This window comes from Carya illinoinensis, chromosome 7 (assembly GCF_018687715.1).
Source record: "Carya illinoinensis cultivar Pawnee chromosome 7, C.illinoinensisPawnee_v1, whole genome shotgun sequence".
In the NCBI taxonomy this organism is placed as follows: Eukaryota; Viridiplantae; Streptophyta; class Magnoliopsida; order Fagales; family Juglandaceae; genus Carya; species Carya illinoinensis.
In genome coordinates this window covers 17,584,121-17,596,322 of record NC_056758.1, presented here as the reverse complement: position 1 = coordinate 17,596,322, position 12,202 = coordinate 17,584,121, and the positions used below count along the sequence as shown (strand labels likewise).

Below are 12,202 nucleotides of genomic sequence, written 5' to 3'. Positions count from 1 at the left end.
GCAAGTGCAATGGAAACAAAGGCTTGAATCAAACACAAAGCAAGGAACTGTAAAAACTGAAAACATAGAAAAGAAAAATGGGTCTTCGGAAGTCCTAGTGAACTCTCCAACCAAAACCGACCGATTTTCTCCCATCTCCTTCTATTTTCTCCCATCTTTGAGGTAACAAAAGTTTCCTTTCTATGCACACAGACCAAGAGCCCCCGAAATGGAGCAAGCGTGATTTTTTTTTCCTACTGTGTAATCGTGAATTCCCTCTAGCAGCAACTGTGCTGAGAGCTTTTCTATCTTTAGTAATCGTATGTCCTGGACAAGCAAAAATATGCTCTGCTATAGCGTGGAGTAAAATGCGTGAAGTGAAAGGTTGGTTGGATTGTGGAGTGCTTTCCTTAAACTTTGAAAGTGCAGGGGCTGTACCATAAAGGAACTGAGGCTCCGTGAGGTGCGGCGTGATTTACTTCCGTAATTTGCTTTTGATGCAAGCATGGATCGAGCAGGGCAAGCTACAATGATTCTAATTTTCGTGTGGTGCAAAAGTGTGAGATTGAAAGCAGGTTCCCATTTAAGTTGAAGAGTCAAGGTCGTCTGCGGTCCACTCCCATCTAATTGAAGAGCAAGTGTGTCAAGAGCATGAGTGTGAAATGTCCCTACTGAAAAGTCTTCTTCCCTGTTTCTGCTACGAGAAATGTCCCTACTGAAAAGTCTTCTTCCCTGTTTCTGCTACGAGCGGATTGGCTGGGATTTGCAGAGTGAAAAGCACGCTAAAAGTGCTGAGGAGAGAAAAGGAAGGCTTTAGCATGGGCAAAACTAATGCTTTCACATTAATGCTTTCAAAGCATGCTTTCACACTGGCGTTGAAAAGTCTATTTCCGTGTAAAGTTAATGCTTTCACATTAATGCTTTTAAAGCATGCTTTCACATTGGTGTAGCAAAATCAATACTTTTCATCAATACGAAAAGCCCATTTCCGTGTTGTTGAAGTTGCAACACTTTTGTGTGTGAGTCTATAAGGGCATGGCGTGAATTGCGTCCATCCGTAAAGTCTTGAAAATTTCTGTGTGGCTCACTTACATATTTGCACAATAATTAATATTCTCAATTTTATATAATAAATTAGAGATTAAGATCATAAAATTAAGCTGTTATCAATTGAGTTAAAATTGATTTATCTAGGCATAATCCATTCAATTACTAGTAAGAAAAGTGTGATTGATTCGAATTTAAGTGCAAAATAATCACAATATTATAGCTCAATCACCTTACATACTTAAAGACTTAGATGTTGTTTGGATAGTGAGTTGAGATAAGATGAGTTGAGATAAATATTAAAAATTGAATAAAATATTATTAGAATATTATTTTTTAATATTGTTAGAACACTATCCTAGTTGATTTATAAAGATCATCTGGCAACCAATGAATTGGGTAAGTAAACATATAGTACAAGTATCTACTCAAGAATATATGAATTAATTTATAGGCTAGGGGGTAATATAACAATGAAAGAATAGAAAGTGAAAAATCATATGCTTCTCTACACTCTTTTAGAAAATAAAGGCAGACACTTTGATAAGCTCAAATATAAAGCCAGACAAAAAAGTTTCATCTCATCAAGTACCAAATATCTGAGATGTTGTAAGATAAAGCCAGACAAACAAGTTTCATTCTATCAAGAACCCAACATCCGAGTTGTTGTTAGGAAATTAATGTCCTACACACTGTAGCTTCAAATGAGGGTTAGGAAATGGATACAGTATTCTCTTTGAGAATGTCTCACTAGCATGCACAAGAGTAACCTCCAAATGCATTGAGACTATCAATAAAAAATACATTTGAGAACGCAAGGGGCAAAATAACAATTTGTAAATTAACAATCCTATTGCTATGTACCTATGTATGAGCAAATCATGTGTATTGTCAGAACGATTAACTTGAATAAAAGCTTCATAGGAAGCATATAGCTCTTACATATAGCAACATATAGTTTTGAAATAAATTAACAACATCTAGCTCTGAAATATTTATAAGAAGCTATAAATTAGCAACATATACTCTTAGCTACGGCTATCAACATCCAAAAATATAAACTAAATATTATTACGAAGAAATCGTATAAAAAAAAACAAAAGAGTATAAAATCCAAGAGCAAAACTCTCAGCTACGGCTATCAATCAAGGACACAAAGAAATATTCAAGTTTTAGAAGCAAAACCAACCCATGCATGGCATTGCAAAAACAAAATAAAGTGTAAAAGCAATGTAAAAACTTTCAGCACAAAGGAGACTTGCTTAAGGCTCAGATGGAAGGGGACTTTCACATGAAAGGAATGAAGTAGGGCTCAGGATGAAGGGGAGGATGAACTTGAGAGAAAGGGATTTTAGATTTGGGAGATTTCGATATGGGTGTCTCAGGCGCTTGTAGGAAGGGGATGAAGTTAGGGCTTGAGAGCAAGGAGACAAATGGAGCTCAGTAGCATATGATGGTCGAAGCGCGAAGATCAGGAGCATATGATGGTTGAACCTCAATTGGTAGGGAGGGGGAAGGGGAGATGGGTTAATTTAGACTTCGATGGTTGGTTTGAATTTCGAAATGAATTATTTCATTTATGATGAAATGATTCATTTTTGGACGTGCGCATGCAGTCCCTGACTTGGGACTATATACATAATTATTCATCTATGATACATCATAGTTGTCAATAAAAATTAGAGTTCTTCTACTTATAAGTTGGTGTATGAATCACAATCTCCATGCTGTTGAGATGGTAAGACTTGATATATAAGAGATTTTTCTTGCAAATCAAGTGTTGCTATGTCAACAGTATGGATAATGTGCTTTACACACTGGCTTATAAATAGCATTTTTCTAAAAAATATATTACAAGTGTTGAGTTTCAGTTTTATTGCAGCTCACAATGCTTTTCTCAAGTTCCATTATGGCGGTGACTCGAGTCATGGGGTTACTCTCATGTGGTTTCAAATGTACTAAATTTTGGATTCGAATTCGATTATAAATTCATATTAAACTGTTAGTATTAGCTTAATTCCTTGAGATTCATTGAATTTTCAAGTATAACTAGGGTTTATGCTATGACTCAAATTCGACTAGAGATAGCGTCTATGGCTTCCTGCCGTCTAGGCCCCTCCGGTCTGGCTTCCAGTGTATAGGGTGCTATCATAGTTATACTCATGTAGAGCAGCTACCTCTGACGTTGAAATCATTTCTAAGCGTTATCAAATGGCCAATAACCGTGTGATCCAAATATAAGTGCAGAGGTAACTTCCTCAATCAAATAGCCTGATGTACTGCTACTAATGCCTAGACCTTTATGATGGATAAAACTATGTAGAGTTGTTTCTTACACCACTTTTTGAAGCAATGAGTGTATATAGATATCGATTTGCCCTTGTCCAAGCACTATCTATAATTTCTTTGGGACTAGAAGTTGCAGGTTAACTAGATGACACTTTCTCAACCAACGAAAATATGCTTTGCATTTTCTTAGTAAGAATAATGCTATTTTTCATTAGTTGAGAAAGCGTTGGTGCTCCAAACATTGGTTTTTGTCCTACAGCAACCGCTCCAAGCTACTCTTATGTAATCGAGGAAAGAGCAATGTATATACCGCATTGAATTAGACCCATCCATTAGAAATTTTAGTCACATTATTTGATAAAAAACACGACAATCTTAGGGCTGTCGTATGATGCAGTGAGGACTTTTAGAGACGATAATTTATTAGTTGATTTTCAAGAGAGTGGCACCACAATATCGATTGAATGTCTTGAAATAATGCCTCCATAAGTATATTTTTATTTTTATTTTTTATATATCTTTTTAATCATCTTAAATATATATATAAAAAAAGTCATAACATCATTAAAAAAAATATTACTTTAATTATTAAATAAAAGAATTATAACATATCGAAAGTCTACTCTCATAAATATAATATTTTTCTTTTCAAGATAACAATGAGTTATTTGGAATTATTATGGGAGGCATGTGGTGTCCCATCACCCACTCACTAGTCACCACTTGCCCGTCCAACATCGTTTGGACTTTCTTTTGTTTCGGCCTAGGTCGTGTAATGTGATGTAAAAGTCCTTGTCTCCCGCACTCAAAAGCATTTACCTAAAAGATTAGAAAAATTAAAAAAGCATTTACCTAGAGTTAACATTTGAGATCCATTTATTTAAAATTATCTAAAATTACTTTTAGATAAAAATGAATTAAGTTGAAAAAAAGTTTTATATGTAAAGAGATTTTGAGTTGAAATAATTTTAGTAATTTAAGAGTTGAGTATTTGGATATTAGATTCAGTTTAAAATTAGACTGAATTGAGTGGATATCAACTGAGTCTTACAACCAAATGGGGCCTTAACTCAAATTCGATTAATTTACATCCCTAATAATGATTTTTAGGTCTCGTTTAATTACACAGTTCGGATAAAATAAGATTAAATATTTTGTTGAAAATTGAATAAAATATTATTATAATATAATTTTTTTAATATTACTTTTATTTTGAGATTTGAAAATTTTGAATTGTTTATTATATCTTGTATAAAAATTTAAAAAAATTATAATGATTATATGAGATGATATGAGATGATTTTATTTTTATGTAACTATACCAGTCCTTAGATTAAAATTATTTTGTAAGGGTACCGTTTCTATTATCTTCTTTTTCACATTGTTCTTAAGAATATTTTCAATGTTTCTTCCATTGGAATATTTATAACAAGTTTAAAATGTACAAAAAATCATACTTTAATGAAATTAATTAATAGATATAATATAATATGATATTTTTGATATTTTCTACGCATTTTATTAAAGTGGATTCTACAATAAATAAAAAAATATTAGTATTTTAATTTTTTTTATAATTATAATAAATTTCACTACTAGTAATATGTGATACATTAAACTTGTAAGTAAAACTCATTTTTGAATCATTATTCTATATATGATAAGAAAGAAGATCAAACTTTGAATTTAATTTAATTTTACAATAGAAAAATCTAAAAGGGATGGAAGGTGCTGCTGATAATATCATTTAATATTATATTATAACATGATAAGAAGATGACGTGTAAATGAATAATTAACAGATTTTTTCTAATTGAAATTCCGACGAAGTGATCTTCGCTTTTCAGGCTCTGTTAGTGGGATTCCGCGTTGTCACTATATTTTTTTTTTTTGAAAATTAGTTCTTCAACATTCTCCACGGTCCAAAAATTAAGGAAAAAAAAAAAAAAATAAATAAGAATTGATTCTCTGTCAGACTGTGAAAGTCTACGCGTATATATTTTGCGAGTGGGAAAACCCACTTGTGAATCGCAATTTTTATGTGTTCTGCAGACTCTGCATATTCTTGAATCGCAGAGCTTCGTGGTCTGTTGTTCGGATTCAATCGGAGGTACAGTCATGATCTTGTTTGATGTTTCTCATCTCTTTCGATTTCCTCACCTTGCCGCTATTATCCATCTATTCCTTTTATGGATCTGAACTTTTCAATTTTCTCCATTTCTGTCTGTTTGGTTGCTGAGAAAATCGAGTAGACAAACCCAAGCCTTTGAAACTGTAACTTCTTATCTATTTCTCTGATCTTACGTCGTCAATTCTTACTGATCTAACTTTAGACTCGTCCAAAAATCTTGATGTAGGAAGCACTCTTCCTGAGCTTTGTGATATTTGGTTCAGTACGTAATCCCGTAATGCTGAATTATGCATTGTTTTCGTACTTTCTGAGCTTGTTGACGTTAAAGGAATCAAACTAAACATTATATGCGCTTATGTTTTGGGACTAGCTTTTAACCATAGTTATTATCCAACATAAGTAAACCTGTGTCAGTCAATAAAAATGCAGTGAGGGGTCTGGATCCAAACTAGAGATTTGGGTGAAATTTTACGGTCTTTTCATCTGCCACTGTGACATGGCGACGAATTCTGTATGCTCAATACTTCACCGCATTTTAGTTTTGAATTTATGCTGTTCTAACAAGGATTATTCCAGAGTAGCATATGTTATATGTACAGATCATGCGTAAATGTCTGCTAGGATTAAGTGATGATAAACGGTGAATTTATTTTGCCTGCCTGCCAGGGATTTGTGGCTATTCTCAATGTTTGGTGTATGCGGTGGTTCTGAAGATATGAATCTCAAATCTAAATATGCCATCTTACTCCCTTGCTTGACCTACTACTAATCATGGGCTAGAGAAATCAAAGAAATCAACTTCAGTTTGACATGAAAGTATTTTGTGCATTTTCTTACTTGGTTGAATGCTTCATCTTCTTCACCAGTTTAAGGAAAGCTTTCAGATTGGTTATATGTGTGCTGTGATCGTTATCAGGACTTTTTTGGATTAAATGAATGTTTTTCTTTTTTGCTTTGTTATTGACTGAAGCCTTTTCCCTACTATATGTGATTGGCTTCTGGAATTGTGGTGTACCAGTACAATGCTTGCTTTTTCGTTAATGAATGGTTCACATCTTGCCTTAAAATTTCAGCCCCTGTAAGCTGTACCTCAAGCTTTGCCATCATTGTGATGAATTGGACATGGTCGGATTTCTCCTTCACTCCTGCGTTTCTGATCACTCATCTCTTTTACAAACAAAGATAGTCTGCATCTGGTTTTATTCTTCTGTCAGTCTATTTTATCAAATATATGAACTTGTTAAATAGCCTTATGAACCAGACAAAAAGATATAGACGAGTCCAAGGTTTAGTTAAGTGTAGATCGGATGCTAGGCAAAATCCCTAATGTTCTCAAAACAAGGAATTTTCATTTTTGATAGAATCTTTAAATAAGGCTCATATTTCTAATTTAGTGTAGATTTCTACGTCTTCTTAAATACAAGTCACACAACCCTGAGGGGTAGTTCAGTTGGTCACATCTTGGGTTTCCTCCTCAATGGTCACTAGTTCTAGTCCTCTCAGGGCCACTGGAGGTTTACCTGGCCGTTAACTTTAGAGCCCCATGGGATTAGGCGAGGTGCGTGCAAGCTGGCCCGGACACCTACTAATATCAAATATATATATATATATATATACAAGTCACACTTTTGCTGTATTCAATCAATTATCCCTAAAAGTTAATCCTCCCCCATGCTTTGATTCAATCATCTTTACCAGGACAAGCCTTAGTGTTTGATTAAAATCCTTTTGGATGATATGGAATTATATTATTTATCCTTTTGTTATATAACTTTCTTGGCACTGTATTAACAATTTTCATTGTTCTTGGATGTATGCATTCTTTAGAAATTTCAGGTGGCACTGAATGGATATCAGGCAAGAAAAAAATTGAGAAAGTTTGGTCATGCGAGTTATTGAATGGATAATAGTGATTTGTTTTCATTTCTTTTATTTAGTGTCGCATAGCCCAGTGGCAAAATTGTGAAATAACGTATGTAGTGGTAAGTTGAAAGGGGTGGTATGAGGTTATGGAGAGTGTGTTTTTGCTTCCTGGGGTAGCATGTTTGTGTGTGCGGTTCTGGTATATTCCCAATCCTTCTTTTTGGAACGAAACATACCTGACACATACCTTGTTTCTTCCATGCTAGCCACTGTAATGGGACTTTTTAGTTTATTTCAATTCTTAGGAATATGAACCTTTGGTTGCTTTGCTTGGATTATTTATCTGTGATTGAGCATTTTTAGTATTCAAATCTATGTTGGGAGTTGGTAGCACCTTCTCCCATTCCAAGAATAGGGTGGATGGTTCAGCCATTGGTTGAAGAGTAAAGAAGAGAGGAGAGGAGATGGAATAGTTATCTTTCTGTTTGTTTGGATGTTCAAACAAATAATAGTATGGGAGACAAGAATCGGAATTACCCCCTTCCTTCACCTGGTTGTTTGGCTGAAGGAAAAGCAGATGTTATTATGAGCTTCTTTTTTAAATTTTTTTTTTTTTTTGAAACTAGATTGAGGTAAACGATAAAAGTTAGTTTAGATGTTGTTAATAACTTTTAAGGTATAAAAAGGAAATAGGGAACAACCCATTAGAACTAGACATTCTCTGATTTCCCCAATTTGAAGAAATTGAAATAAGGGGTTTTAGGTGGTATTATTCCCTAGAAGCATAAAATAACATCCTGAACAGGATGCTGGGTAAACCTCTTTCCTATCATCTCCTTCGATCCAAATGTTCCCTGCCAACTAGCCTAATGAAGAATTTGAAAATATCATCACTAATTTGCTGATTTTTTTTTTGTCGAGCCTATTTTCCCGAAATTTTGTAGGGTAAATTTCCTACACCCATCTGTCTATATATGATGCTGGTCTTAACCTGAATGTGTTCAGGATCGATGGCCCTGGTTACAACTGCTGAAGTTTGTGATGCAAACCCACAGCTGATTTCAAGTGGTGAGCTTCGGGCACTCCAGCCAATTTTTCAAATATATGGCCGTCGCCAGGTCTTCTCCGGACCGATAGTTACCCTCAAGGTGTTTGAAGACAATGTTTTGGTTCGTGAATTTCTTGAGGAGAAGGGTAATGGTCGAGTTCTTGTGGTAGATGGTGGTGGAAGTTTGCGGTGTGCAATATTGGGGGGCAATCCTGTGGTACAAGCCCAGAATAATGGATGGGCAGGAATAGTTGTGAACGGTTGTATAAGAGATGTTGATGAGATCAATGGTTGTGACATTGGGGTGAGGGCTCTAGCCTCTCATCCAATGAAAGCCAATAAGAAAGGTATGGGAGAGAAGCACGTTCCAATCACAATTTCTGGGACTAGGATCTCTGATGGGGAATGGCTTTATGCTGACACCGATGGAATTTTGATTTCCCGAACTGAGTTATCTGTCTAAAGGCATTTCCTTGAAAGACAGTATGTGCAGGATGATATTTGTGTTGGTTAAGTTCTGTTCTATTGCTTCACCTATAAAAATAAATTTATGTTGTATTGCTTCTTACTGTAAGCTGTTCTGGAGCTCAGTTTTGGACTTTTGCCTAGACTGTGTGGTGTTCAATGAACATTAGTCAATGTATGCTTATGTCTTTGCCCGTCTGAAATCAACTTCACCATCTTCAAATCTCATTTGCGATCATCAGGTTCTATGCAATTGTTAGCAAAGACAGAGTAAAAAAAAAGAGAAAACAAAGACAATGAGAAAACCTCAAAGATGGTGACATTGCTTCAAATATCAGAGAAAAAATCCTTTTTTTTTTTTAATCCCGCTTTGTAACTTTAACCCTGATGGGTAGCTCAATTGGTCAGGCCTTGGGTTTACTCCTCAATAGTCACTAGTTCGAGTTCCCTCAGGGCCACTGGAGGTTTACCTAGCAGTTAACTTCAGGGTCCCGTGGGATTAGTCGAGGTGCGTGTAAGCTGGCCCGGACGCCCAAGGATATCAAAAAAAAAAAAAAAAAAATATCAGGGAAAAAAAAAAAAAGGAACAAAAGAAAGACTATTTCAAAACTCCCGTTTATCCATAGAATAGCATGGAATATTGAAGATACTTTCCAACTTTCGAAGGGTTTCAGCCGTCAAGCTGAAACGTCTTCGGAATAAATTTTATAGAATAATGGTTGCCAAGGACCAAAGACTTAACTATGTATCATGCTTTTAGGAATCACTGCATGAATTGCTTTCGTGGAAAATTGGGTTTCATCTAGAAAATTGGAATGTGTGGTTTTCCTCCCCACAAAGGAGGATTGTCAAAGCTTGGAATACAAATCAATTTCTAGACTTCATTGTTGATTGTTGAAACAAAGCATTGGCTCAAATTCTCTTTTGATATAATTTCAAGTGAACATGATGTAACCCAATTTACACAAGAAATCGCATTAAATATATGTATTCACATTGGTTGAAACCAATAATCAGAATTACATGCCACCCAACTAAAACTCCCCCACTTCTGAGCCATCTCCCAATGCAATATCTTTGAGAGAAACAAAGCTTGAAGCATGAGCAATTGCGTTAACGTGTGTCAACAATATACCATTAGGCTTCAACAACCTGAAGCTTTCTTGTCCCATATTATAAATGACCAGACAGCCTGCACAATTTATGACAATTTCTCCGTTTTTCAAGACATTGATGACTTGAACGTGTTCAGGATTCCACCCTTGTTCCCATGGACTTGTAGATTTAATCACAAGCTCTCTGATCCAAGACTCCCTAACGCCATATTCCTTCATCACCCAAATTTCAATATCCCATCCAGACGCGTCCATAACAATGGAGCTCAAAGAAAGACAGTCTCCTAATATCCCAAGGTTTGAGCTTTTAAAGCTGGCATCAGAACATCTAGATAGAGGTAGTGGGATTGTTCGGAATTTCTCATCATCCAGATCAAAAGAACGGATAAGAACAGAACCATTGGGAAGCTTAACAAGCCAGTGAAGAGCTCCATTCACAAAAGTCCCAAACAAACTCCGATGGCGTGCGGGAGGAACATGCTCAGTTCTTCTCCAAGTGGTGCCACTTCCTAGAGTGTAGATCTCTAAAGACTCGGAATATTTAACCACTTTGTACTGCTTAGTCTTGGGGCTGAACCCAAACCCAGATACAAATTGACCAAAATCAGGCTTTGTTTCACCTTTTGGCAGGATTAAGTACTCACCCGTGATGGGATTTGATATGTAAATGGGATCGGCCATCAGAATATCACACGAGCAAATCAATCCATGGCATGAATTCACAAGAGTGGATTCAAGGTATGGGAATTGATTGAACTTGGCAATTATAGAAGAAGGCTCTTGTTCTTGAGGCTCAAGCAAGTAGAGCCCTCCGGAATTGCCATGGGGAAATAAGCTGGATTGAAGCACAACACCCATGGGTGTGCTTGCACAGTGCAGCTTGGCAAAACTAGGATCTAGAAATAGTTCCCGCCATGCCTTACATACGTACCTGCATCGAATTACTGCTTCGATGTGGAGCTTGAGCAAGATTTCCAGCATGATATGCCACGGCAATTCTGAAAAATAGCATCTGCCACGGCCGCCGGCGCCGTCCGTGGTTTTTTGGTTACCTTCGTCTTCGAGAACAACATTCTTTGCTTTGCTGCTACTGTGCTTGCTTTCCATGGAGGTGGGTGCTATCTCCTCGTGGAGACACAGCCTTGTGTTTGTCTGAGGGCTTGCCCGTGGCGCTAGGTCCTCAGCCAAGAATCAATGACTTTTTAATGGCAAAGTTGTATGATTTACGCATGGTTAGAATATTCTAATATCAAAATACCAAAAGAGTTTCTTTCGTTTTCCTACTTTTATTTCAATAATGACATAATTAATGCAATCACTTACACCAATATATATGTAAAGCCATAATCTATTTTCTGAATTTTATCCTCTTTGGTCACGTCATTTTATGTCAAATCTTTTAATTTAAATAATTAATTTATTATACAATCATTTTAAAATTATGTGTGATTAAAAATCAGCGTGAGCATCATTTTATGCATCACATTTCATATAAATTTTTATTTAAATAGTTAGATAATCACTTAAAAATATATCACATCAATCAATATGATTGAGGATTTAAAAATCTAGTATAAAAAAGTAAGGTTTGGTTTGGTTACATAGTTTAAATTATCTCATTTTATTTTATATAATTATTATAATTTTTTTAAAATTTTCACACAAAATATAAAAATAATTTAATTTTTTTAAATCTCAAAATAAATATAATATTAAAAATTAAATTATAATAATATTTGAATTAACCTTCAATTTTTATCTTATTTTATCTCATTAAAATAATCAAACCAGGCCTAATATTGTTATGTCTATCTACGCACATGTGCAAGTTTTAAAAGTAGTTTTATAAGTTAAACAGTTAAAAATAAATATTGATTTTGAAAAATATTACATTTGCAGATATAATTGTAAATAAAAATAAATAAATATGAAAAAGATTTCTCAATAATAATTATAATTTATTAATGTTTTACATCTAAATAATGGCAAAGGTGTAATACGACCATCAAGCTCTTCAACGACTCTACTCACCTACTTCCCCTCGTGTAGTTGAGACTTTTAAGTTCAAAATAAATAAGAGTTAAGACAACTCGAGTAAAAATTCAAGGGTAAAAATTCACCTCCTTTTTCTTTTCTTTTCTCCCATTCCTCCATCCATCTATCTTATTTATAAAGGTAGTTCTTTTGCTTAATTTTATTTTATTTCATTCAAGGTCAAACAATAAATTTATAACTTTCCATCAACTTCTGAGTAACACATAGTAC

At 34.9% G+C, this 12,202-nt stretch overlaps 2 protein-coding genes across 2 annotated transcripts; one reads left to right on the top strand and one right to left on the bottom strand.

The window, feature by feature from the left end:
• The first annotated feature begins 5,248 nt into the window (after window positions 1-5,248).
• On the top strand, window positions 5,249-9,025 carry LOC122315529 (putative 4-hydroxy-4-methyl-2-oxoglutarate aldolase 2). Its single transcript, XM_043131478.1, has 2 exons — window positions 5,249-5,425; window positions 8,315-9,025. The coding sequence occupies exon 2, from the start codon at window positions 8,320-8,322 to the stop codon at window positions 8,818-8,820; it is 501 nt and encodes a 166-aa protein (XP_042987412.1). The 5' UTR covers window positions 5,249-5,425; window positions 8,315-8,319; the 3' UTR covers window positions 8,821-9,025.
• Window positions 9,026-9,729: 704 nt separating this feature from the next.
• LOC122315528 (F-box protein At3g07870-like) lies at window positions 9,730-11,160 on the bottom strand. Its single transcript, XM_043131477.1, has one exon. The coding sequence runs from the start codon at window positions 11,042-11,044 to the stop codon at window positions 9,857-9,859; it is 1,188 nt and encodes a 395-aa protein (XP_042987411.1). The 5' UTR covers window positions 11,045-11,160; the 3' UTR covers window positions 9,730-9,856.
• Window positions 11,161-12,202: the final 1,042 nt, after the last annotated feature.